A 27,217-nucleotide genomic window follows, 5' to 3' on the forward strand; every position below is an offset into this window, starting at 1 on the left:
TAAAAAAAATACTACTACTGCTCGCACATAAGCCCTTCCTAAACTTGGAGTGAGCGGAACAGGTTTTTGCAACATAACACTGCTGCGAGCACGGAGCGTGTGGGGGCTCGTGGAACCGGGGGGCTGCGGTGCCACCGATGGGCTCCACGTTCTTGCAGTTGTGGCTCCCGGAGCTGCCGGGGACTCGCCTCGATCATGTTTAACTCCTGGAGAGAGCAAGGACGGGCCCCACAGCAGGACCCGCGCGGCCCCGGCCCCCTCCCCGAGCCAGGGGCTGCTCGGCTCGGAGGCCCTTCCCTCAGCAGAAGTTTTTCCCCTCAACATTTCTGCCTCTGCCCTTCCCCATGCTGGGGGGGGACGACGGATGGTGGAGCCTTACCCGAAGGCTCTTGGACTGCGCTGGGCTGTGCCCCCGGAGCAGGGCCGGGGCCCTGGCAGGGACCGCTGCCGGCAGCTCTTCCCCGGCTCTGATTTACAACCCCCCCTCGAGTGGGAGCTCTCCTGGCTGCTCCCAGCTGGGCACAGGCTGACACAAACCACCCACACCCCGGCTCTGACCCCCCCGGCTGAGCCAGGTGTTTGCTTGGCCGCGTTTTCCTGCTGGTGAAACCCCAGAAGCTTCTGTGCTGGAGAAAAGCGGGACGGGGGATGGCCCCGGGACAGAGACGGCCTCACGGCACGCGGGAGACTGACATCGCTTTATTGGTAACTCTTGGAGAGCCGCACACTGAAGAACTTGGTTCTGTCAAGACAAGGTTTGTACACAACAGCAATGGGAACCAACAACAATCAACGTCTGCTGCAGCTTTGCATCTTGGTGCAACCTCAACCATAAACTTCTGCGTCATGGTGTCTGCTGGGATCTGTGGGGAGAAGGACACGGGGCGAGAACAAAACCCACTGAGAGCTGCAGGGTCACAGATTTCCATGAAAGGAGCCTCGTGTCTTACTGGTTTAACTGGTAGGGGAAAGAGATGCTGGGAGCGCAAGAGAGATGCAGTTTTGGGGGGAACCCCCCCAGCTGAAATGCAGCGGAGCTGGGGCTCAACACCCCCACTTGGCAGTTGTTCAAGTCTTACAAACTCAAACTTATTTCTTTCAATTTAAATAACAAGTGCTTCAGGTACAACGCTTGAATTGCCTGGTTTGTAACCCAGTTTTAAGTGCACACAAGCAGGAATAGATTTAAAAAAAAAAAAAAAACAAAAAAACTATATGTATTTTTTCACACTCATACACGCACATGCACACGGTGAATTTTGTGCTGCAGCTGTTTTAACCAGAGATGCTGGCATGGGCCTGAAGTGGCTACTGTTAGCCAGGCTCCGGGAGCTGATCATCCGCAGCACCACTCACCCTAAAGCTGCTAAAGGTCCTGATTAGTTTTGAAAACATCAGTCCCCAAAAGTCTCCCCACGGCGGGGCTGCCTCAGCTGCTGCCCGGACTGCTCCTGAAGCCGTAGTTCTCTGGAAAATGCCACTTGGAGGCAACTGAAGCCCACAGCACGTGTTGCAGAGGACTCCTCTCGTCTCAGTCCGCGCTGAGAGCTCAGGGGTCTCCTGGGAAGCCGTGTGGGGCCTCCAGCTCCTCTCCGGTGTGAAACAGAGCAGGGAACACAGACACACTCAGACCCAAACAGCCGTATTGATGTCAAAGCCAGACTGGGTGTAGTCTATGGTATCGTGGACCTTCTTGGTGCCAAGTTTGGGTTTCTCACTATTGCTCTTTGCCTTTGGGCCCCTCTCAGCTTTGCTGTGATGGTTCTGGATGTTCCCATGAAGCGGGAAGTAAAATGTGCCCTTGAGTTTGTTCATCTTTTTGGGTCTCTTAGAAATTTCGGGGCGTTTGTCTTCAGGGGGAAGCCAGCAAGGTTTCTCCTTGAGAAGCCTGTCTCGGTCTGGCCGAACGCTCCTCAGGAACTTCTTGAAGATGTTGGCTGTGAGGGAGAACTTCCTGCAGAGCTCCTGGGACCTGCTGACGGACAGGGACGCCTCACTCTTCTCCCCCTTCTTATCCAGCTCTGGCAGATCCAACCAGTTCCCAACCAAGTCTGCAAAGATGTTATCGCCCAAGACCAGCGGCTGCCGATTCCTGCTCTGGGACATTAGGGACGACGTCCAGTCGTGGCCATCGTCACACCCCGGGCACTCCCGGCACACCGGCCACCCCCCAGCTGTGCCCTGGCTACTGGGCTCAAATGTCCTTGGGCGGACGTGCTCTGCGTTGCTCGACGTGGAGGAAGGTCCCTTTGGGTGAGAAACATCCTCCCCGCGGAGGCCCCTGAAGGAGGAGGGGGTGTCTCTGCGGTGGGCGCCCTCCGGGAGCGCAGCGGGACGGGACAGCCCCGCCGGGCGCGGTGCGGCACACGCGAGGGACGTGGGGCTGCGCCCCGCCGGCTCCCCCCGCGGCCGCTCGTCCTGCCAGGCCCTGGGCACGTCCCTGCTGCTTCGGCAGCACCGGTGCTGCTCCGCGCCAGAAACGGAGCTTCGGCTCCCCGAGATGTCCAACTGCTCCAACGCCGTCTGGACCTGGAGGAGTTTCAGCTCCTGCAGCGCGCCCATCATGCAGTTCATCTGCTCGTGCAGCCCGTCGCCCACCTCCTTCATGGAGAGCTGCAGGGGAGGAAGCAGACACGGAGTCAGTGTCCCCAGGAGCAGCGAGAAAACTCCAACCAAAGAGCAGGATTGCTGGGCTGAGCAGCCTTCTCCAGCATCCCCTCTTCCTACTGACTACCCGTGCTACATCTATTTCATGGAACTGCAACTGGATTTTTCTTAAGATCTGTCTAGGAGTTTCCCTCTAGCCATAAGAGGAGCTGACAGGAGGAGCGGATTTTTTGACCTGACAACAAAAATAAATAGTTTGAGTTTCCATTAACTGCTTGGCAGAAACCCAAGGCATAGAACTAGGAATGGTTTTGGCTGCTGCCAGCTGTAGCATATTCTTCTGCTTTTGTGTCTTTTGTGCCCTGTAACTACTGAAATCAGGAGTCAGAACGGTGAACAGAAGTGCCTTCCACAAAGAACCTCGTTTCTTTACCTAAAGCGTTAAAGCGAATTAAAAATAAACCCCGGTAAGAATCACACTGTTACTACATGACATGTTGTCAGATCTTAATGCCCTCATTACAGGCACCTCTCACTAGAGGACAATCAAAGACACTTCGATGCACTTGAAATTTTCTACAAAACAACCGACAGACTCCAAATTTACTTACTTTAAACCAGCAATCTCTTTGATTCCCAAGCTGGGACCTCTAGTAGCAGCTCTGCTTTATCCCTGAACCTTGCTATAAAGATTTAACTTTCTGCACTAGACTTAAAATAAGCAAATTATTTTCCAGAGCTTCTGAACTCCCTCCTCTTTCGCTCTGTTGCTTTCGCTCTCTCGTGTAGGATCTGGATCATATTCCCAAAGCGGCATCATAAAACAAATGGGCTATACTTTCCAACAGCTGCCACTTTTTTTTTTTTTTTTTTTTTTTTAGCAGGGAGGGGGAGTGGGGAATGGGAAGGAGAGGGGAAGAACAGCAGGAGATGGCAGGGCTGGAGGTGAAGCCGTGTCACATTGATGTGAGGTGGTTTGCAGAAGAGATTACCACTCACTGTCTAGGAAAAGCTTCAGCCGGTGCTGTTGGAAACACTTTAAAAGGCTCGTCACAATTTTTGTACAGCGATAGATCTCAGGCTTAGGGTGAAAAAGGGCAGATGCATCTTATATTCGGCTTTACATTATCAAGCCTTTTTTACCTCTCCATTTTAATTAAATTAGTTCAATTACTTGCTCTATTTTTATTTCTCTACTTGGTTTTGACCAGCGAGAAAGAGCAGTCATGAAAAAATTGGATCCTCTGTAACAATCTAGCTCTGTAAGTGGAAAGCTCCTCAACACTTTCTGACCACAAATCTCTTATTTCAAAACCCAGAACCTAAAACTAGCCGGCAGATTACAACGATTTTTCAGAGCTTCACTCCTGAGAAACTTATTTATCATCCAGAATGAGCACACAAGCTATGAAGATACAGAAAATCTGTGTCTAACTTCCTGGTTACACTATCAAGTGTCTCCAGCTATCTAATTTTTTAACATCAGCAAATAAACCTCTACTTCTGCAGACATGCAAATAATGCCCCACTTAGACGAACCGAGCTCTTGGGTTACCCGTACAAAAGCCGGGGCCATATGCTCTACAAGCCTCAGACAAAACTATCACCTTACCTCTCCAGATTTGCTGTAATGCTTCTCGTCCTAACCTTTCTCGCCTTATTAATGGCAGTCTGTTTTATCTGGGGCTTTGCAAAAAGCTGGATTTGGAGCCAGCTTGGCCCCTCATTGGCCGCTTCCCACCAAATCCCCTGGCTGGCGCAGGGCTGTAATCGCGCCGCGGCGAGTGCCCGGGGTTGGGCTGGGCTGCTCGAACCCTCGGCATGTGCCGGACGGCTCCGCTGCTTCACCGCGTTGATTCCATTAACTCCCCCGTGACGGGTGGTACCCTCGCGCCTCATCCAGCGAGGCTCTGTTAAGGATTAAATTTTCACAAGCAGCATTTATCGTCAGCGTGGTCGTTTCTCACAGGCAGATCCCGTCTGCCCCTGACAAGCAAAGACCTGAGCCCCAAAAACTCAGACTCCAGCGCTTTTCCTTCTGAACAAACGAGCTGGTTCTGCTAAACCTGGCACCAGCACCAGCCTGGGAAGCCCGAGCCACTGGAGGAGGAGCGGAGGCATTTTCATCTGCAGAAACACTTTCCCGTAAGTGACTGCGAGGTTTGGACGCCTCTCCCCTGACACCCGGCGCTGCCCGGCCTGGGGGCTGGGCTGGGCTGTCCCCGTCGCAGCACTGGGGGAGAAACGGGCACTTTTGGGACACGACTCATCCAGCTTCAGCAACCTGCTTTGGGGCGGGACAAATCCTGCCCTCTGGACTCGGCCTCAGTGTCCCTCTGGCAACGTGAATCCCTCCCTCAGTAACAGAGTGTTAAAGATCCTGAGGCTTTTAATTCTGCTTACAACCGCTGCTAACACTTCGGGCTGTGCAAGTTAAAAAACCAAAGCAAACTACACACACCTCACACACCCCCCTGCTTTATCTTTTGCTCTTCATGGTATCTGTTCAGTCTTTACAGAACTGAAGAGTGAGTGAAACCCGACCCAAAGTGAAGTCACTGACTGGTGACCAAACAGTCTGCAGGGGCTTGGATTTCATCCACTAGTAATTACCCTGTGGTAATTAAGAATACTCACCTTGGAGAGAAAACTCTGGAGGAAAAAAAAAAAGTTTCTCCCCCAGTGTCTAACAGCCGCTCTCTCCTCTGCCAAGATCTCAGTTCGCCCAAGTCCAGACTGGTTTCTCTGAGACTCTGCAGAAGAGGAACAGTCTCTCACAGAAGAGAGACCATCACCCTGGCAAAGGTTTGAGACTGGACTATCAGGGCTGCTAGAGGGGAAAAACAATTTTCAGCAGATTGGGAAAAAATCAAACCGGTGCTCTGACTGGAAGGTGATGGGGACGCGAGGCCGAGGGGACAGCCCTTGTAGCCTGGCTGGCTCTGTGCTCACACGTTTCACCTAGGAGGAACTGGAATTTGTGATGAACTAAAGTGCAATTTCAACCAGAGCGTGAATGTTGACAGAAAACCCCAGAGAGCCTTAATTTGGCATGGAGAGACCCTGACTGTCTTGCTGGGGTTATGCAAGTGACATTATGTAAGCCGGCCACCACGGGGCATCGGGAGATGCTGCCTGGGCGTGTTTGTGAGCTGCAAATCCCCAACCTGCTGTGGGCTCAGTCGTGCCGCAGAGCAGAGTGCAGGGGAAATGGCATCTGCTGTGAAACTTCGGGTCTAGCACAGCTCTTGCACACCAGCATCCTCCCTTCTCGTACCTGCTGGTCTCCGCTCGAGGCTCACAAATGCGTCAGCGTTTCGCGGGACTCTGTGTGTCTAATTTGAGATGCTTTGTGCTTCCGTACAAGTGGTTGGTTGGCACCTCTGCTTCCCAGAAAAGCCAAATTAGAACGACAGCCTGCAGATGTTCAGATTTATGTTTTAGAAACGGTTAAAAATCCGATGCCTCAAACTGCATCTCATTATTATTCCTGAAACCCTTGCAGTCCCTGAAAATTGGCATGAAAAAGTTTTAGTCTAATTCTGAACAAGCCAACACGGATGCCTTTTATAGCAAGACAAGTACGTGCAGGGCTGGGCGCAGTTGTGACGCGCGTGTTCCTCGTCGGTGGCCGGGACTCAGCGTGTGATGTTAAAGGTTTCTCGTCCGGTAGCAAGGTGTTACCTCCAGGTCAATCCTCCCGGGAAGGCATGAACAAGGCAGCTCTGGCTAAACACTTCTCCAAAGCAAAGCTCGCTCCAACTACAGCCACCCTCAACACTGAAAACTGAACTGCAACACTCAAAAGCTTTTCAAGCACTTTCAAATGATCATCAAGGAATATTCCACGTGAGGGGGAGGAAAAAACCCAACAAACAGTGAGCATCTTGCAAAACTGGCAGAGTTCAAACATGGAGTGGTTTTACATTGGAAATCCACTGAGCAGCAAGGGTATCAGTTACTTTGCAAGCCATGGCTTTTTAATGATTCCCTCAAAATACCTATTCCCAGAGCTACAACCACAATTGGCTTACACAGTTTATAAATCAATGATCTTCCACTACTGATTAACACAGCAGGAGGACAACTTGCCCCAAGGAACATCCCCTGGCAGTTCCTGGCGGTTTATCAAATGCAAAACCGAATACCTGAGACTACAAGGGAGAATTCACTTGTCACTTCCCACTTCACGGGTAAATAAGTAACTTTTTTAACCCACTTTGGGGACCAATGTTTTCCTACCAGCATCTACATTCACCGAGTCCCCTCCGGGTCCCGGCCCCTCGGCACATCTGCCCGGCGCTGCGGCAGCTCTGTGACGGGAGGCAGAAAGGAAGAGCCCAGCGAACGCAGCACGGGGTCAGCTCGGCGCTGAGAGCTGAAGAGAAGAGCTCTGAGCGTGTTTGCCGTTACGAGGAGGAAGACAGATGTCCAGCTCTTAGGTAAAGAAACGCAAAGGGAGGAAGTTATTGCTAAGAGGACAGGAAAGAACAAACGGCAAATAGCAGTTCTTAATAATAGTGCTGATGGGCAACAGAACCAGCAACAAACAATTGGTATTTAAAGAGGATGACATAATAGAGACCAAAATTATTTTAGAACTGCTGAGCTGATCATATTGTTTCTGTGTTTTCCTTTGGGTCACTAACTAGATTAATCTTCAACAAGCCTGCAATTGTGGCTGGGCATAACCCTTCGGAGCGCGCTGCACGGCTCAGAGAGCTGCTCTGCAGCTTGCTGGTGCACCTTTCTTTTCCTTCCCTTGATGCTGCCAAGGACCTGCCATCTTCTTTTCGGCCTTGCATTTTATCATGAGAATTTCAAGGCTCTTTTTTACCTTTTGTCTTTCCAGAGTATTTTAGGCGTTAATGAGGATGTTAACTCTGAGCTCATGATTTATCTGAAAGAAGGACCCTGAAACTTTACCAGATTTTTTTCCCAGTAGTTTAAATACCTTAAGCAGATGTTGACCACAGAAGACATGGTTCACATCACTCAGTTAACAGTCTTCCTTACTCAACTGCCTTCCTTTCCATTGCAATGATATTGTTCTGTGCTTCCCAATCACGCTTGCTACGTTTAAAAGCAGATGAGAAAATCAGTTCTCTACAACCAGGAAACGAACGAAAACGAACAGGGACGAAAAGAACTCCAGCCTTCAGACTTTTACTCCCAACCCAGGGATAAGAGAGACCACAAGCCTCAGTGTACAGACCGACCGTTGAAGATGATGGTTAAGTGTCAGCTTTCAGGCCAGTGGTCTGCCTCACTGGGGCTCTGCTCTTTCATATTCCTCAACGTGTGCAGCTGAGACTCTAAAAAACCCACTGTCATCTTTAGGAATCTTCTCTGGAATAAACAAGTGGACAAAGCCTGTGACTGCTTTTTCTCTCCCCAGGTTAAACACGACAGGACATCAGCTGTCAAGTCACTCCTTTTCACCTTCCCTCAAGGCACCACCAAGGAACGAGATTCTGTGATAACCACCCGAGTTTCTAAGGTTATCTCCAGCAGTGATGGGTAAAGGGACCATTTTACCAGCGGAGACACAAATGAAGCTGCGTGTTTCCACCTGCTGGAGTTGTGAGCGGTGACGTTAGCCCTTGAGGTCTGTCATTTATGCCTACTCTGCTGCAAGCCACAAGAGCTGCTCCTTCAGAAATAGCAGTAATGAAAATACAGCAGACTCCTTTTCGAGCACGACACAGTTACCGGAATAGGACCCAGTGTGAGACAAAGAGTAAAAATAATTGGCTGTATTTTTCACTCAGACCAAATGTTCTATTCCTGCAAGATATTCATAGCAAGAAACACTGTCTACCAGGACATAAATTACTGTAAGAAGGGAGTCAGACTCTATCAAACTCAATAATGCGATGCGTTTACGATGAATGTGCAGGGAGAACATTCAAAGGTTCAAGCCAGAGTGGTGGGGTTTGTTTTAAATACCTGCTTTAATACTTTTCCTCCAAGAAAAAAGCAACAGAAAGCCCAGAAACAGCCTGGATTCCTCAAGAAAGACCAAACCATGGGAAATAAAGTTACAACTACAGCTAACTTGACTGTGACCCCTCACCCGTTACAGCCATACAAACCCCAAGTGCAAGATAAATCTGGCCCGTGCACTCACCAGTCCCTAGGTAGACAATAAGTGATTTATTCTTATTGTAGAAGAGCCTTGAAACCCCAGTCCCTACGGTGATGCTACCGTGTATAACTGCAAACAATCCCCGTGTCAGAAAGTTTATGGAGGTAATGCCATCTGCAGCACGAGGCACGGAAATGAAATTCCTTTGTGCTAATCCCCGAGCAAGACAATTCTTGTTAAATCTGATCTTTCAGCTGAGATAACGTTCTGCAACTCGGCAAGCAGACATATTGCTGTGCCTCGGAATGATGTTTGCAGACTCCGAATCCAGCTGATAAAGTCAAGAAGACTTTTAGTCCGGGGGATTAATTGCATTAATGGAAGATTCACGAGCTCTGTAGCACATCTCACAAAAGCCAGGAGCCGAGAAGCACAACGTGCTCCAGGCCAGGCCCACACACCAGCACTGCGCCCTCCCGCAAACCACGCTGTGTCCATCAATCTCCCCGGGCTGTCCAGAGGAGGTGAACAAAGTCTTCTGTATTTTCTGCACACGGAGGCCGCGGTGCAGAGAGCTGGCACGGCCTGTCCAGCACGGGCTGGTGCCCGCGGGGGGACGGGGGCACTGCGGCAGCCAGGCCGAGCGCGGCGCTGCCCCGGCCCCCCGCCGGGGTGAATGGCTGCGTCAGCTGAGGCTCCCCCGGCTGGGGAGCGTTGGCGTGTGGAAGCTTCTGAATGAATTCCAATCAAAGGGACACCACACATGCCAGAAACTATCAGCTTACGATGGAAAACATGCGATGGGAATAGGAGATCTCTCATTGACTGGGAGGGGTCAGATTCACCCTTGGGAGCCGTGGCAGAGCTCTCCCAGAGGTAACGCAAAGACCGGTGTCAGCGCCCGGACCCACGCTCATCCTTGGCTTGTCTGGCAAAGCGCGGGGTGATCTCGAGGCACGGGCTGCGTGTTGAAACGCTGGAGCACACCAGCAGCCCAAACCAAGCACACGGTTATTTAAATGTGGTTTCGATACGCAAAGCAAGAGAAAGACAAATCAGAGCCGGAATCCTCGAATCCTACACTGGTAGGGGATAGAGTTGCGCTTGAAGATAACCCTTCCTTGGGAACTGGGAGCTGTGCCAACAGCCACTCTTTCTTGAGTAAATCCCCTCCCCAAAACCAGCCAAAGGCTGGTTTATACCAGGGCAAACTAAACTTCTGCTAATTGAACAGCCACTAACTCTCCTGTCACGCTGAGCCTGGTTCCTCAAGCAGGGCCCTTCCGCAGAACTTCCCTGCGCGACACCCGCCGGGCCACCCAGCAGCGCCCCCCGCCCAGCAGCGCCCCCCGCCCGGTCAGAGCTGCTCCTCGGGCACAACACAACCCGCTCCGCTTCTCAGCGATGCCCTGGACCCGCGCTCCCGTTTAGCTGCACAGGGGGTGGCTCCTTGCCTCCATCTGGCCAAGAACTCCCCACCGTTCCTCCCGCGTGATTCTTGGTTCTGGTGCATTTAACGTCTGAGGCGTGACCTGCTCAGTAATGACGGGAGCGGGGAAGAAGCAGGGTCAAGAGGTTCAGTTCCCACTTGCCGCTCGGCGCAGATGGGCCCAGCTGTCTAGGGCACTGCTTGCTGGGCTTTAACGAAACATTAATCTATTTTAATTCCAGGCTATCTTGACAGTATTGATTTTTAAAAGCTGTTATTGCCCAGGATATACTTGTTTTAATTAATACAGTCCTCCTGCCTTCCCTAACCACAACCTGCAGGTCGCTTGCGCTGCCGATGCCAGGAATTGTTGCGGCGGCGCGCGGCCAGGCAGAGGCTCTCCCCAGCTGTCGCCCCGCGGGCTGTCCTGGCACGCCTGCGCTCCCAGCAGCGCCAGCTCTGCGCTCTCCTGCCCCGAGAGCTTGTCGTTAAACTAAGTTTTAAAGTTTGATTAACAAAAAAATCGGGGGGCGGGACGGGGAAAGAATGTGGCTAGTAAAAACCAACCGTAGGAAGATCTAGGCTGCTTTCAGTTAAGTCACAAGTCACTACTGCGGGTGACAACTGCCCCTTCCCGGCTTTTTAAGCCAAGCATATACATAAATATTTGTCAGGCTGAAGTCTTGGTTTATTAACAGAATAAATTGTCACATTTTTACAATTCCAAAAAATCTATTACTGCATTACAGCAAGGGTATGAACAAAGCCAGAATTTTCTCATTTTAAGTATTTTTTGGTTTTCACACTACGTGTGAGGGATCTGCCTTCCTTTCGAACAGATGTGAATTGTTCAGAAGTTCTGTTGTGCACTACAGCACAGGCACGTTTTAGACTCACCAGTCTAATGCAATGTTTAGGCTTCTATCACGCTCAGATCATGAAACTGAACCGTTTAGGAGACAAAACACAGATTTAGGGACCTTGTTCTAAGCGTGCTCTTTCGGAAGTTAATCTTTTCACCCATCTCGCCCCCCCCCAACCTGTTCAGATTTTAAAGATCTTCCGGATTACACCGTACACGGCCCAGTTTACAGTTTGCATTTCATCCATCACACCCAGCGTGCAGAACACCGCTGACTCTCCCTCTCCTTTGTTTTAGTTCGTCTCCCAGCTCCTCTGCTTGCAAGGGAAACACCGGCAACGCTCGCAGGTTAAATGTCACCGTCTGCTGCCACATTTATTCGGAGCGAAGTGCAGCGGCCCCAGCCCGTGTTTCACAAGCCACGTCCCGTCGGCAGGAGCGCGGCCACCGCCAGCGCAACAGCCAGGCCCGGAGCCGGCCCTGGGCCCCGCTGGCACCCCGCGGGTCTGTGTCCCCTCGGATGTTGCTGCCTGCCCAGGGAGGCCTTCCCGGGCGCCGGCGGGACAGCGACGCCGGGCAGACGCCCAGCAAGCCTCGACAGAAGCCCAGTTTGTAAAACTCCATCAGCTGAATTCAACGTCCTATTAAGTCCTAAAGCGGGAAGCTTTTGTGCGTTCAGGAACTTCACGCCCCCGTTTTCGCTCTGCCCCGTCTTCCCCTTTTGTTCTCACTCTGGATTTATGTGCCCAGCGCGCTGCCCCCCCGCCGGACCCCCCGCGCGCTGGAGCCCCAGTTTGGGGAGCGTCGGTCCTTCCTCCCCAGCCACCCCCCGCAAGCCCCGGGGTTCCAGCGACACCTTCGGGCTCCTGGACAAGCCCAAGCAAGCTGCAGGGGTGAGGTTACCGCTGAGCGGGGGGGAGGAGGGGAGAAGGGTGCTGATTTATGACAAAGGCTTTTCCTATGAAAGCAGAAGTATCCCCGGCGGGTGTCGGAGGTGGCAGCGCACTCCCTCACCTCATCTGGATTCCCGTAAACTTACTCTTCTCAGGGGGTTCGGTAATCGCTTCCCTGATGCCTGCTCTTTGCTGGCATCTTTTCTGCGAAGCCCCCGCACCCCCCCGAGCCCCCCCGGCCGCCCCGGCCTCCTCTCGCAGAGCGGAGGGGGCTGAGACCCGCCGCCGAGTCCCGGGGTGCAGAGCGGGGGGGGCTGCGGGCGAGGACACCCCGAACCCCCGGCCAGGCGAGGGCTGGAGGTGGCCGGGACCTGCCCCGTCCCCGTCCCCGTCCCCGCCGCCGGCAGCCGCCGTCCCGCTCCGCGTCCGCACGGGGCTGCTCCCCCCCACAAAGGGCCGAGCTCCGCGCAGGGCCCCCCCACGAGTGCGGGGACCCCCCCTCCCGGGTGCGGGGACCCCCCCTTTCCCCCCCCCTTACCAGCTCCTGCTTCAGCCGGCGCAGGTGGTGGTCCATGGCCCGGCTCGGCGCGGCCCCTCCGGGCGAGCGCTCCGCCCGCGGGGAGGGGACGGGGGGGGAGCCGGGCCGGGCGGGGGCAGAGCCCAGCCGGGAGCCGCGGCCGCTCCCCCAGCGGCGGAGCGCGGGGAGGGGGTGTCCCATGTGCCCCCCCGACCCGACTCCAGGGCGCGACGGGCGGCTGCGGGCACCGGCACCGGCACCGGCACCGGAGCGAAGCGGCGCTCCCGGGGCGGGGGGGCGGGGGCTGAGCCCTCGGCCCAGCGGGGTTGTTCCGTGGGGTGCGGTGTCGTGGAGGGGGTTGTGCAGGTTCGGGTTGCCCTGGTTCGCGTTGTGGTGCTGCGGGGTGTCGCGGTCCCCATGGGTTGTGCCGGCTGCTCTGCGGTCACAGCGCGCCCCGGCCCGAGCCCGCAGCCCCCAGCACGGCTTGGGTCACAAATGCCACCACCACCCCGCTGGGGGTTTCCCAGTTTGTGCTGGGGCCCGGCCCGCCGGCTCAGACGGGGCTTTGTCACCTCGGGGGTGTGAGCGGGGCACCCCTGGAAGGCGGCAGCACCCCGGGCGCTGCACTCCGCACCCGGCCGTGCCCCGGCCCGACGCCCCGTGCCAGGGCCAGCCGGGAGCCGCGGGAGCAGGCGCCGCCGTTCCCGCGGGGCTCTGCTCTCGGAACAGCGGGTTGTGTTCCACAACCCGGGGCTCGGCTGCCAGGAGCCCGCACACACAGCAGCGACTGGCGACTCCCCAAAACCTGAGGGTGTCGCGGGTGCCAGCGACGCGCTCCTCTGCGGGCAGGAGCTTCTCACCTCACATCAGCGCCCTCTGACAGCGCCAGTCACCGCAGGAAGGGCAGATGAGCCAGGACAAAACACCAGCACTTTGTGTCATCAGACTTTAGAACACATTGAATCTGAAAGGGGTTTCATTTCTTGGCATTTCTCATATATATATATATATATATATGTATTATTCTCAACTCAAACGCAAAATGTGTTTAGATGATAAACTCCGAGTCTCCTGTAATGGGTTAGCAAGGCTCGTCCGAATCGTTCTGCAACGGTAAAGAACTTGGTAGGATGAGAAATACTACTTCGTGTTTTCAACTTTGAGATCAAGAACCTAATTACTTGCTTTTCCCCGTAAATTTGAGTATTGACAGACTGGCTAAGATCTTTGTCTTTCCAGGTCATTATTTCCGAAGGAAAACATTTTTTATAGTTGGTGACAGGATTTTGTTTGTTTGTTTGTAGAAATCAGCCTCGGTGGTTTTGAAAGCTGACCTTTGTGTCAAAACCCAATTTAAATAAGAAATGTGCAATCTGCCCTTTCATGTATGCTTAGGAAACACTCTCGAGTTACCATTTATTGATCCTTCATGCATCTCTTATTATTATTCAAAATTTCCTGTGTCTTTACTCATTTCAGGGTTTCCATTTCCTATCTATGACGGAAGCATGAAAATTACATCTCTCTTCAAGGATCTGCAGAACGCGGGGCAGTAAGCATATGGACATGTTACAGAAATGACCTTATCAAAAAGTTAATCACTTCCAACTGGGAATGCAATGATGTGAGTGGGATACCTGCCAGTCTTGAGGCTTTCTTCAAGTCCAAGCCAACTAGCCCAGCTATCATTTTTTTTTCCTGAAACCTGGCTGGGTTTGTTGGCCAGCTGGTTGTTCCCCACGGCCCAGGGTCGGGGTACGTATGGCCCCAGCCTACCCAAGCATATCAAGTATCATATGGCAGGTCTGAACAGCCAGTCAGTGGTAAAAAAAAATCAAAAAGATGGTACCATGTGGAGAATACAAGCTGAAACGCCTGCCGCTGCCAATTATTAATAGTACAGGGAATGACCCAACTTCCCGTTCCTCTTTCTGTGCCCCAGACAAGGATCCGTGTTCCAGAAGAGCCTCAGTCGCAGAGTCCAGGTTTCTGTGTTGCCTGGGTGGCTCAGGACCTTTCTTTCTTTCCTGCTACTGGTACCATGATTTTATAATTTATTGTATTATCTCAGCTCTGTCAAGTAATATGTGGATGCTACTTCTTCCCTGTGGCATGGGACCAAAGCTAAAACGCGATGGCACTGTCTCTTCACATTTGTCATACCCGGGCCTAGGTTCAGCTGGTTTGTGCTGAAAACTGACTGTGAGCTTAATTTATCCAAGCCAGCTCTGAACAGCAGTATTTTTAGGTATCCTTTTACATTTGGTAAGGAATAGAGAATAGAGTAAGAGTGGGCATCAGGAGGGAATGACTTCTGCTCTCCTGGGGTTACCGTGTCTAGACAAAGCAGACTGCTGAGGAGCACTGTGGCTTTGGCATCTTGAAAAACTGCATGAAATCAGACTAGAGATTATCCCAGGCGCAGGATGCTCTCCCTGTTTCTTTACAATACCTTTTTTTTTTTTTTTTAAAAAAATCACATCATTCCTGAATTTGTTTTAACTGGTGCTCCTCACAGTGCTTTGACTATTCTAGTACAAAAAAGATACAAAAGATCCATATGGTTATTTGAAGCCTCAAGTCTAAGTTAAACAATATTCTATTTTCCAGCACGGCTAGCATTCAGGAGGCCAACTGCAGATGTACATGGCAGTTGGCAGATGCCGTGTTCCAGAAAGCTCCTGTAACACTTGCAAGATGCTGAACTCTGTGATCTGCTGGCAGATGAACTGGGGAGAGTTTTTAGTCTCTCTTTGGCTGCTGTTTAAGGTCATCTTTTTGATCCATTTTTCAGCCTCCGGGGCTGCTCACGCCCTGTGAGGCTGATAAAGGAGTTCATCAGCACAGAACAAAGAAAAGACCAGGATATTCATGTGCTCCAAACTCCTGGGAACTTGCAAGAGAAGAGAAAAATCTGAAATGTTTTTTGAGTAGGATTTCCCTACTAAGCAACATTTTTCTCTTCCATGTAGACAAGTGGTTCAAAGCAGCATCGACACTTCATGCCAGGCCCTGCACTCCTTCCACTCTGCCGTGGTGTAAACCATGAGCAGATGGTGCAGTGCGGTGGAAAATCAGGTCCCCAAGAAAATACAGAGCTGAGACTAAAACACCTCAAGCAGAAAGCTACATGGCGTATTTCAGGATAAAATGAACAACTGAGATCCTTGGGCAAAAAATAGAATACGCCTTCAGAGTGGTGTATTCCACTCACACGAACTGCCTCATTCCTTCCCATTTGAGAAAACATCCATCCCTTCACAGCTGAAGGCTTATCTCATTTGTTGTCTTTCAGTTCATTGATCTGGTTTCTCAGGGCTTTCACGTGACTGTTCTTTGCTGAACTAACAAGTACGGTTATCACTGAATTTTCTTGCATTTTTACTTTCTTGCATACCGAAGGCAAACCTTTCAGAATTTCTTCCCGCTTAAGCTGCAGCATGACCTGAATTGCATCCATCTTTGTTTAAATCCACTGGGGCATGAACGTCCAGCCAAAATAGGTAAGAATATAATGTCAGAACTTTAATTCCGGTTTTATATTTGTGCATAAAGAGATAAATTAGCCCTGAAAATTTGGCCATTTCTTCCATTAAGCCTAATTTGTTGCAGGCAGTCTCTGCACTTGCGGCCTTTAAAGTTCCTGACATGCCCCTATCTCAAAAATAAAACTTTAACTCTGCTCCAGCCAAATTCCAGCTCCTGACATTCCTCTGCTTGCACTGGGGAGTCAGGAATAAGCACCAGGGTAGGGAAATCCTTGTGCATTCACTGTGCTGCCTTGTGTTAAAGAACTATTGGATTACATCTCGGCTGGCTGCATTTTGGTGACCTAGATCCTGTTCATAGCGGCTGAGAAATAATTTAGCAAACCTTGGTATAAAGCTGTATCTAAGATGAAAATGGGCTGATATTTATGTGGAGGAAAAAACCAGAAGCAAAGCGCTGGCACTTCTCACTGGTATACCTGAAACTGCTGCTCTGGACGGCTACCCTGAAGCCTGCTTGCCTTTTAGCTGTAGCTGCATCTGTCTGTGCATCTGCAGGGACCCCGCGGTATACGTTAGATTTCATCTACATTTGTGGAGCTCTTCTCCATCCTTCTGGAGGACGTGCCTGACAGGGAACCAAATCCATTCAACAGAAGAACACTGAAATGAGGACACTGTAAGACATCATCATCACTTATAACTACTCCATGCACCAGGCATCCTGGAAAAAATCCCAGACTTTGCCAGATACTAAAGCAACCAAGAAGATTCTGCTGCCCCAGACTTGCTACTCATTGCTAACTTGCCATCCAGTTTTTTTTTTGGTTTTTTTTTTTTTTTTCCAAAGGGAAAATGAATGTGCAGGGTGCTTGGGGTCAATTTTTGGTGGTGCATATGAAGTCACTGTCTATGTTAATATCAATGGCCCTTTCACTGTAATGTGCTTTACTGTACAGAGAACAAATAGAGTTTCCATGGCAGCGTAAACACAAATACATACCACACTGAAGAGTGAGTCACACGTGCTGCAGAGAACGGAGAAAGTTCACTGTCTTAATCTGAACGCATCTGGGAGAGGAGGATGAGATTATCTCACTTAAAAAATATTTTATAAATATTATGCAAACCCACATTTGTTCTGAATAATTCCATGTCTTGGCAGATATGAAAGACTAATCCTTTGAAGCTGAAGGAATAAGACAAGGCAGGTGCTTGTTTACAGTAGCCATGTTCAAATCTATAATGAATGTATTCTTAAAAGATATGCACGACCCAATAGTTCTGGAAGCCAATACAAATTCTCTGTGAGCAGTTTATCCCCGTCTTCCCAAGAGTTACCACGAGAATTCAACTGTCATGAATGAAGAGTGAGTTCCACAGAAAGAGGAGATGGATAAATCTGTGGTGACTACCTAATACTGGTACTCAGTGCTGCTCAAGACATTTCCTTGCACGGCCTTGGCACAAGGCAAACTACACACGGAACGTGTGACACGGACCGTTGCCGTGGTGCTGGGAGTTTGAAGACAAGTGCTTTATGGTGTGATACAGCAAGAACCTGACTGGGGTATCGGCAGCATGTACCCCACGGGTGTCTTCTAAGCTCGTTTATCCAAAGCTGATACACTGATTCAGAGGAAAATGAATCTTGGCAGGAATTCAAATCAAATATGTAATGTGCACTTCATAACAGGGACAAAAAAGTGGTGAGCCCTGTCTTGGGGGAATAAAACATGCACTCAGTAGATATGGGAGCGAGCGTTGTCCCTAGCAAGAGTTTTCTCGCAAATACCAAAACCCAGAGGTTGGTTTATGACCCCACCTAGAGACTTTATATCCCTTCATAAAAACCAGTTGGGTTTTTAGTATTACAGCTCCGAAGGAGGTCTTAACCACCTTTTTTTTCCTAACCTAAATCCTTTCCCAGGACCTATTTTGCCTCTAGAGTATTCAGATTAATTGTCAAAATTTCCAAAGGGTGCTTTGAGCAGGAATGCTTCCTCTGGATCTTACAGCAACCGAAAGCAAAGCAATGTCATGGCAAAACGGCAGATTCCTCTTGGCTGGGCTGACGTGTGAACGTCGACAATGAGGTAAAACGAGGCCTGAAGGTCGATTGCTATTTATAAACGGACTCGTGGCGGAGTACGCAACATGCAGAGAGTTTAAAGCAAAGTTAGCAGAAGGTCTTCTACAGGAATAAGGGTTAAGGGAGAAACAAAACCTCATTAGATCAACAGATACAGCTGCGGGAGCTTGACCTAAATCTGACACAGCCCCATCAGTAATGGCCAGAACCAAAGGGAGGGGGACAACGAATCTGCCAGTTGTGGTGTCGAAGGTGTTGAGGTGGTTTGGAATCCGTCCCCCCAGCATCTGATGGAAAATTAAATACATACCTACAAACAGCAGCACCTGTTTGAATTAAGGTGACGTGTCTGAATGTCTCATTAATCACTCACCACAGAGAATAATGTCTGTCTCCAAATCCCCTTCCTTGTATTGCAGCATGCATGCAACCTCAGGGGAGAAAAGAAATAGGAGAGAAAAATAGAGAGGGGGAGCAGTTCATTGCCCAGTTTTGGGCTGTTTTATCACCTCTTCTCTGCCCTTCCCCCATGGGAACAGTCACTTCTGACTGCTCTCCGTTGTCTGTTCAAATCACATCAATTTAAAAGGGTTATGAGAGGCTGTATTTAATCAAACATTTGTTATGTCCAGGTGTCTTTGTCCGTCTCCTTTCCCAGATTTATCCAGAGATAATTCTCTCATGTTGGAGACTCGTTTCCCCTGAGGCCAATGAGAATATCCACTTAAAAATTAAAAAATAATTGGAACTAACAGAATGCTTGTAGGTTGCTATCCTGTTACCTCTGCTCTGGGGCACTCGCCCCTACCATCTGGTCTGTCCTGCCTTGGTAGAGGTAAACTCTCCGAGCTGAAGCTGCTCTTCTTTGTCCTGGGGGCCCCACTCTTAGTTGGTACTCAGATATTCTTATGAAAATATAGTATTAAAAAATAACAACCGAATGGAATTTGACAGACCTTTTCTCCCCCATCAGGAATATAAACACGAGGAATTTCAAAGGCGTGACAAAGCCTGTGGTACACCAAAGCCATTAAAATTCATTTAGGCTGCCTGGCAATGTAAGAATAATGACACAGTGTATGTGCTCGTACAGTAGAAGCCACTGTTGAGATTTTTCAGATCCCATTGCAATGATAGAAGCTGCGTGTTCCAGAGCCTCTGAACTGCTATGACAATAAAAGCTGATATGCATAAAACCACCCACGATTTAAAAGAAGTGGTCTACAGGGGGTAGTAAGTAATGCACATACAACAGATTAACACATTTGGCCTTTGCTGAAGAGAATGCTATGCTATTAATTTCCCGTAGCACCCCGGCTTTTAAATCTTGTTTCTGTGTGCAGTACAGCTGTACCCCAGACACAGAGTGTTTAATGAGAAACTCATTTCTATCACCAGGATGGTGGAAGGAGGGAGAAACTAGAGGGGTCAGAACAAAACGTCCGCTCCATTTCATTACAGCAGGACAGCTGAGAGATTAGTGGCGACTGCTTTCTCTCCAAACAAACAGAGATGCAGCTACTTTGGGCACTGACCGTCAGCAAACTTGTTGACGCTGTTTTGCCAGCACGATCCGTTTTGTCCTCCTCATCCTCTTTTTGTTCTCCTCATCCTCTTTTGCAGCCTTCTCCATCATTCCTTTGCTGACCCTTCCCTTCCTCCTACGACCTTCTCTTTCCCTCGGCTCATTCCTCTCTTCTGCCTGTTCCCCCCCGTCCTCCTCCCGCTGCTGGCCGGGCGCCCGCAGCACCCCGGGCTCCTCACGCTCGGCCTCGCCTTGGGCCCGGCTCTTCTCCGCGGATTTACGCTCTAGTGAAAGCTCTTGCTCGTGGAGCCTGTGGCACGGTCTCCGGCCCTCACCGTTTCACTTCCACTCACGAGGTTTTGTCCTGTGTGGTGTTTGTGCTGTTCATAAAACAAATACCCAGGGACATATGAATTTTGTGCAGGAACACAAAATGACATAAAGTCATAAAAAAAGAAAAAGATGTAAGTAAACTGTCCCTCTACCAAGCCGGGACAGGCCAGGTGGAAGGGGCGAGCGCTGTGCCCCGGAGCAGAGGTGGCAGGACAGCGAGCCACAAGCGTTCTGTGAGGGGGAAACGAGTCTCCAACATGAGGAATTATCTCTGGATAAATCTGGGAGACGAAGACACCTGGTCATAACAAAGGTCTGATTAAATACAGCTTCCCACAACCCTTCTGAATTGTGAAGACATCAGAGAACTGACCCCCAGCGGCGGGAAGGGCCCGTTAGCTGCAGAGGTTCATCTGCCTCCACCTAAAGGGCTCTTGTTCCATAAACATCATTAACCGCTTCTGTGGAGACAGGCCGCGGGGGCCACTGCCCCGGCACCGGCACTCCTGCGGGACGGGTCTGTGGAGACAGGCCGCGGGGGTCACTGCCCCGGCACCGGCACTCCTGCGGGACGGCCCCGCTCCCGCCCGCGGAACGGGCCCCAACGGCGGCGCCGGGCTGAGGCGGCCGCCGCTGCCCCGCCCCCCGCAGACGGGCGGCCGCGGCAGCCAATGGGCGGCAGCGCGGGGAGCGCCCCGTGCGCGTGCGCGGCGCGGGCTAAAGGCGCGTCTCGTGCGGCGCCGCTTCCCTCCCCCTCAAAATGGCGGCGCCCGCGGAGGCGCCGGCGGCGGCCGAGGGCCGGTTCCGCACCCGCGACGTGCTGGTGCCGGGCGGCCCCGCCGACTTCGGGTCGCTGCTGCTGTCGGCGCCGGTGCTGGCGGGGCTGGAGGCGGCTGGGTTCCGCAGGCCGTCCCCGGTGCAGCTGAAGGCCATCCCGTTGGGGCGCTGCGGCCTGGGTGAGCGGGCGGGCCGGGCGCGGGGCCGGGCGCGGGGCCGGGGGCACCCCGCGGCCTCTGCTGACCTCTGCGGCCGCTTTTTACAGATCTCATCGTGCAGGCCAAGTCTGGCACGGGCAAAACCTGCGTGTTCTCCACCATCGCCCTGGACGCGGTGCTGCTGGAGAGCCCCGCCACGCAGGTGAGCCCCGGCCCCGGGTTGCTGCAGCGCCCGGGCCGCCCGCCTTTACCGTAACGCGGGGGTGGGTGTGTTGGCTTTGTGAGGGGGAAGCGCTCTTTTTCATGGGAAAACGACTTTGTTTCCTGTGGGGCATAGTGTTTGAAATCATCACGATTCGATGCTGGGCTTTAATCTTTGGGACTGCTCTGCAGCTTTCAAATTTAATCCTTGGCCCTTACAGATTCTGATCTTGGCTCCTACACGAGAGATTGCTGTGCAGATCCATGCTGTGATCACAACTATTGGAATAAAAATGGAAGGTTTGGAGTGCCACGTCTTCATTGGAGGGACGCCTTTGAGTCAAGACAAAGTCAGACTAAAGAAGTGCCACATAGCAGTTGGTTCCCCAGGTATGGATGAGCTTCGTTGTGCTTCAGATACCGTGTGATACTTCACAGTACAATAATTGGCGCTTTTAAAATGTGGGATGATTTTTTGTTTGTTTGTTTTTAGTAATAGGGGATAGTCTCAAAGGCCAGTGCCAGAGACATTTAGACCAGGTATTGTTAATAAGAGATTATTCCAAACATGGCTTTTTTTAAGGCCTATTCATTTTTTTTAAAAATTACAGAATTGGTCATCAGAACCTTTTAATTAATATTTTTGAAGTTCCTTTTACTTTTTTCTCATATGTAGGTCGAATAAAACAACTCATAGAGTTGGATTACTTGAATACGGCCAGTATTCGGCTTTTCATTCTTGATGAAGCAGACAAGCTTCTAGAAGAAGGCAGCTTTCAGGAACAAATCAAGTAAGAAAAACATTTATCTTGGGCATTTATCAGTACATTAGATACATTTTTGTTACTCATTCCTGTTTCTTTGTCTCACAGTTGGATTTACTCTTCGCTACCAGCCAATAAACAGATGCTTGCTGTTTCAGCTACTTATCCCGAATCACTAGCTAATGCTTTGACCAGGTACATGAGAGACCCGACGTTTGTGAGGTTGAACCCTACTGATCCAAGTCTCATTGGTAAGTAGAGGTGCTTTTATAGTGATATTATATCAATAGATTAAGAAGACGATATTAAAACCAAAACATGTACCTTTAAAACTCGTGATTCTTCATAATTTCCCTTCACAGGTGAGTTGGTTAGTTTATGAAGTATTTATTCCCAGTGTTGATGTATTTAAAACATCAGTGATGAATAGAGCTTTTTATTTTTTCTATTGGATCAAAAAATATTTTAACCTTTTAAGAAAAACGTTTTCTGTATGTTCTGATTTGGCAGGCGTGTGTGCTTGTTTAAATTTAAAGTCTTTGTTTTAGCTGCAGTGACACGTGTTGATATCAGCATAGCACTGTGCCTGTCTTTCTGGAAACCCTTAATCTAACAGATTTTTTTTTTTCTGTTTCATGCTCAGGGTTGAAGCAGTATTACAAAATTGTGAATTCCCATCCGCTTCCGCATAAAACATTTGAGGAAAAAACCCATCACCTACAGGAGTTGTTCAGCAAGATTCCATTTAATCAAGCCTTAGTCTTCTCAAATTTGCATAGCAGGTAATAAATTTGAAATAAAATCTGTAAAAAGCAAGTTCAAAAGCAGTAGTTATGTCCTGTCTTGGATAAACTTATATAGAACTTCTGAGAGGTCTCAAAGCAGTATGCAAATTTCAGATCAGAAATACAGCCTGAGGAATGCAGTGTGAGATACTGAAAGTAAAGGAATGCTTTAGCGTGAAGGTACCTCATGCACTGTTCAGAGTACAGTGGGACCTGCTGTCCTGTTGTCCTTTTCCATCTCTGTGTTGTAGACATAAAGAGGAGAGTGGCAGTTCTGGACTGTAGAATAGCCCGTTGTGAAGGTCTGTTGTTTTATTTACATTTTTCATTGTGTATGTTCTGTCAGGGCTCAACATCTAGCTGAAATACTAACATCCAGAGGCTTTCCTGCTGAGTGCATTTCAGGTAAGTCCATTCAAAACTTTCTGATTCTGTTGAAGTTATGCATAAATGTGACCTAAAATAGGAAAACTAATCTTAAACCTTGGTTTGTGTGCCCTCTGGTTAAATAACAAAGAATAGCATTTGAATCTTCATAGGTCTTTAGGACTTAACTACTAGTTTTTACATTGTTTCCTGTTTTCAGATTAGTTTGAGAGTCATTTCTGTGAATATCCAGATCAGTGCATTGGCTTATTTGTAAGGAGGAAGTTTACTTAATGTTTTCAGGTTGAAGCAGCCTTTCTTTGGAGTGCAGATGTTGAATTAAAATCTCTATTTCTAGCTGCAGTAGGTGCCAGCCATCAGCTTTTTCGAATGTTTATTAGAAACCTTGAATTTTTACTTCAACAGTGTCTTCCATGGCTTATGTGTTTAAGTAAAATTTGTTTAAAATCAGTGTTGTTCAAGTGGGTTAAGTATTTACATAATTGGTTTCTTTTTAAAAGCAAGCAAAATAATTATTTTTGTAAGGGATTTCCTTATTTTCTAGTCTTTGTTTGTTCCTTGTTTACTCATTTGGAACTGATCTTTGAGGAGGTTTCTCTCAGCCTTGTCTCTGATCTCATCTACAGTTTTACAAAGTGTTTTCATGGAATTTGAGTGGCATAAAACTGACAAGTGTAATCTGTTTCTGATTTATGTCTTTCTAGGTGGCATGAATCAAAATCAGCGACTTGACGCTATGGCTAAATTGAAGCAATTCCACTGTAGAGTTCTGATCTCCACAGACTTGGTGAGTTAGTATTTTATAGCAAACATGAGTATTGCACATAAAGTTACTTCAGAGTATTAGATCTGACTTGGAATTGAGTAGAACGTAAAGGTACCGATAATGCGTGTGACCTGAGCACTGACAGAGACTTATTTTCGCTGTGAAACATAGACATTGTCCCCTATTCCTCATCTGGTTCAAAAATAGTTCTTAATATGTCTGTTGCTTTGTGGAAGCTTACAGGCATTGTAGAGGATCGGAGTCGTTTCCTTCGGATAGGAGCTATGGGAGGGAATAGTTTGTTTCTCTAGTGCAGTACACTCACAATAGTAACCGCAAACAACTTCAAAGAGAGCAGCAGTTCTGTTTGAGGCACTCTCCTCCTCAACGTATTGTATTTGTTTAAAGATCTGTGCAGCATATTCAGTTATCTATCCCGTTCTCTCGTCACTTTCTCAAGACATCTCGTGGAATCGATGCTGAAAAAGTGAATCTGGTTATCAACCTGGATGTGCCTGTTGACTGGGAGACGTACATGCATCGTATTGGCAGAGCTGGGCGCTTTGGTAAGAACAGTCACGTGGGTTTCTTGAGCTTGCACTGGCTTCACTGGCTCTAGCTGGGTAATTACAGCTTCTGTTGTGTGTCACAGGAACTTTAGGTTTATCTGTGACATACTGCTGCCGCGGAGAGGAGGAAAACGTGATGAGGAAAATTGCTCAGAAGTGTAACCTTCAGCTTCTTCCTCTACCAGGTATGCTCTGTCCTGTAAATGCAACTGCTTATTTTGTTGGTAGTTGACTTATTCAGAGCTTCAGACAAGTGCCCAGGGAAATGACATGTATCTTCTCTGCTGAAGTTGCGTTAATTTTGGTACAGGCTTTTCATACTCTCTGCTAACAACTACTCGTGTCACTGCCGCGGTTGTGTGAAGCAATAGAAAATGAACGTAGTGCATGCCTAGGGATAGGAGAGGAACTCTGCATCCAGCTCTTGCTTGAGCAACTACACAACTGCTTGGATTTCCAGAAATCTTGTATTCAGCCTTTCTCAGGCTGTAAGATGTAGTAGGAGAAGGAAGGAATACTTGAAGCAGCAGAAGATTGGCTATCCTTGCTTTGCCAGAAGCTGTTCTGCTAGAAACAAAGCATTTGCTTTCTTGTGTAAGTTCTAACTTTTTATCTGGTTAAGTAGGATCTGATAAGTAGGTGACAAATAGTCCAGTGCTGTTTGTCTTGATCAACTTTGTCAGGCATTCTGTGAAGAAAATGTTCTGGCTGTTTGAGCTCTTCCAAGAATTGAAGGGGTCGGTTTGTAGCCCTAGCTTGCTTTGTCTTAGCATCTCGTCTGCGATTTTTCAGAGCTTTGCTTTGGTGCTCATTTGAGGTCTAGAGGGAAGGATGCACTTAATTGAGTGCCTGCTTGTTTCCCTTTTGTGCAGAGCCTATCCCTCCTGGAATGATGGATCAGTTAGAAGATGGGGAGGTAGAAGTCAAACCTGTTATGCATAGAGGTGCTTCAGTGAATTCTGACACTGTGGGTCTTAGACCAGAGGAACCAGTACTACAGCCTGTCCAAAATAGTTTTTCAGAGGTACCTCAGCCTCTTTCTAATCTTCCAGTTCGTAATTCTTCTGTAGAAAGGCCAAAAAAGACTCTGAAGCAAAAGCAGATAAAAAAGTGCATAGATTCTGCCAGTACAGCAAAAAGTAGTAGAAACTCTCAAGCTTCCAGCTGCCACACAGAACAGAGGAGTCAAGTCAAAACTGTCTCCAGGATGGATGGACAACATAACTCTCAGGCTCCAGATGAGGAGGCCTTAAAAAAAAATCTTCCCAAAATTCCATGCTTGTCTTCTTTCAAAAACCAACTGAACAATCCCTGGAGCTTCTCAGAGTTTGTGGAAGATTATGAGTGTTTCATTAAAGAAGGGTTGGAGAGAGAGGTCGAAATTTTAAGAAGCTATTCAGGCCCAGGAAAACAACGTGAGCTCCCCAGGAATGGTGGTGTAGAGTGGGAAGAGGTGAGACGTAACACAGAGCCAGTAGCAAACGGTGTTGGGTCTGGTGACACTGATGGTTCGTGCAGTTCCAGGACTTCTTCCACCAATAGCAGAGAAAACGTCTCCTGCTCTGAAGCATTTTGTGTTACACAGACGAATGCTGTTCCCACAGCACGTCAGGGTCATGCAGGCTTCTGTCCTACACCAGAGAAACCTCAGGGACGGCCACAAGTCCCAAAGCAAAATCAAATGAAAAAGAAAATTCTGAAACAAAATGCTAAACAAAAGAAAAGCCATTGCCATCAGTTCCCTAGTCCTTCCACGAGAAACACTGAAGACAACAGTTCCTGCAGCTCTTGGGGTGATGGTGCTCCGTGTGAGGCTTGGAGTTACAAAAACTACTGGAAATCTTACTATCGGGTGTGGCAGAACTACTACGCTGCAGCGTCCCAGTACAGGAGGAGCTGCCGGGAGCTGAGCTGGGTGAGCGCCTATCGCGTCAACGCCGTCTACCTGCAGGAGCTGCTCAAAAGTGGAGACTGAGGCGGTGACCCTGCTGCGAGGGGGCTGTGCCGGGGCGGGTGTCACCTGTGCAAACAACCGCTGCCCTGCAGGGACGCTGACAAACACAAACGGGCGTTGTTGAAGACTGAAGGCAAATGTTGTCTTTCCTAAGCAGTTGTGTCTAGGTAAATGTTTTACATGCCTTCTGGTGATGGTGTTACAAGTTTTTAATAAAAGGAAATGAAACGGCGGGATGTTCAGTTGCAATCTTTACAATCCAAAATAAACAAAGGAAGATAAAAGGCAGCCACTTACATAAGAAATCTCAGTAAGGAGAGAATACAAACCAGCCTCAGTTTTATTTGCTTGACTTGTGCCTTCCACATGACTTCTGGGTGAAGATGAATTCACCGTAACATTCCCTAGCCTGTTTATAGTTGGAGATCATTCCATCTTCTGTAATTCTCTAATACACCAGGCACTGATTATATATACCTGTTAAGTGGCGGAGTGAAACCTGCATCTTGATGCCTGTATTGCTAATTTAAATCCAGTTAATTAACATTGTATAAATAACAGTTCTAGAGCTAGGTGTATGGCAAACTGTGCGGCAGAGAATGGTTTAATTATGTAGAAAATGTGCAGCAATCATAACTGGTCTGTCCCTCTGGGTGCAGCAATATCAGACTTGCCACACTTACAGGAAAGCTTTAATTAGAAATGAAATTACTTATTAGTACTAAAACTAATTGGTATTTCCTGTTTGGCTTGCACAGCTCTGCACGTAGCAGTCCTGAAGCAGGAAAAGATGGCAGTACCGGCTGGCTTAGGGTTCTGACCCTGGGGTGACTCTCTGCTGGTTTTGAAGCTTCATCCTCTAACTTTTGTGTATGTGGGACCACAGAGAGAAATTTCTTCACTAGTTTCTTTGGTTTCTCAAAGCTCACCCGAGCAGATGTAGTCTGTTGGTTGGTGGTTTGTTTTGGTTTTTTCTCTTGAGCAGAGTAAGGCTGGAATTTTCTTCATAGAGGCTCTGCTTC

The 27,217-nt window shown here is 49.2% G+C and overlaps 2 protein-coding genes across 5 annotated transcripts; one reads left to right on the forward strand and one right to left on the reverse strand.

Annotated features, from left to right (window-relative positions):
• Positions 1-688: 688 nt before the first annotated feature.
• INKA2 (inka box actin regulator 2) lies at positions 689-12,767 on the reverse strand. Of its 4 annotated transcripts, XM_074925655.1 has the most exons (3): positions 12,418-12,433; positions 4,220-4,517; positions 689-2,613 (listed from the first exon to the last, which is right to left on the reverse strand). In XM_074925655.1, the coding sequence occupies exon 3, from the start codon at positions 2,605-2,607 to the stop codon at positions 1,627-1,629; it is 981 nt and encodes a 326-aa protein (XP_074781756.1). In that variant the 5' UTR covers positions 2,608-2,613; positions 4,220-4,517; positions 12,418-12,433; the 3' UTR covers positions 689-1,626. The 4 variants fall into 4 exon arrangements, with proteins under 4 accessions (XP_074781756.1, XP_074781753.1, XP_074781755.1 ...); XM_074925652.1 differs by lacking the exon at positions 4,220-4,517 and having other exon boundaries at positions 12,418-12,767; XM_074925654.1 differs by lacking the exon at positions 12,418-12,433 and having other exon boundaries at positions 4,220-4,881.
• A 7,827-nt stretch (positions 12,768-20,594) lies between these two features.
• DDX20 (DEAD-box helicase 20) lies at positions 20,595-26,427 on the forward strand. Its single transcript, XM_074925338.1, has 11 exons — positions 20,595-20,790; positions 20,877-20,971; positions 21,192-21,360; positions 21,647-21,761; positions 21,843-21,985; positions 22,378-22,516; positions 22,866-22,924; positions 23,611-23,693; positions 24,133-24,238; positions 24,325-24,426; positions 25,114-26,427. The coding sequence occupies exons 1-11, from the start codon at positions 20,595-20,597 to the stop codon at positions 26,214-26,216; spliced, it is 2,310 nt and encodes a 769-aa protein (XP_074781439.1). The 3' UTR covers positions 26,217-26,427.
• Positions 26,428-27,217: the final 790 nt, after the last annotated feature.

Source organism: Athene noctua, chromosome 23 (genome assembly GCF_965140245.1).
Source record: "Athene noctua chromosome 23, bAthNoc1.hap1.1, whole genome shotgun sequence".
NCBI classification, from domain to species: Eukaryota; Metazoa; Chordata; class Aves; order Strigiformes; family Strigidae; genus Athene; species Athene noctua.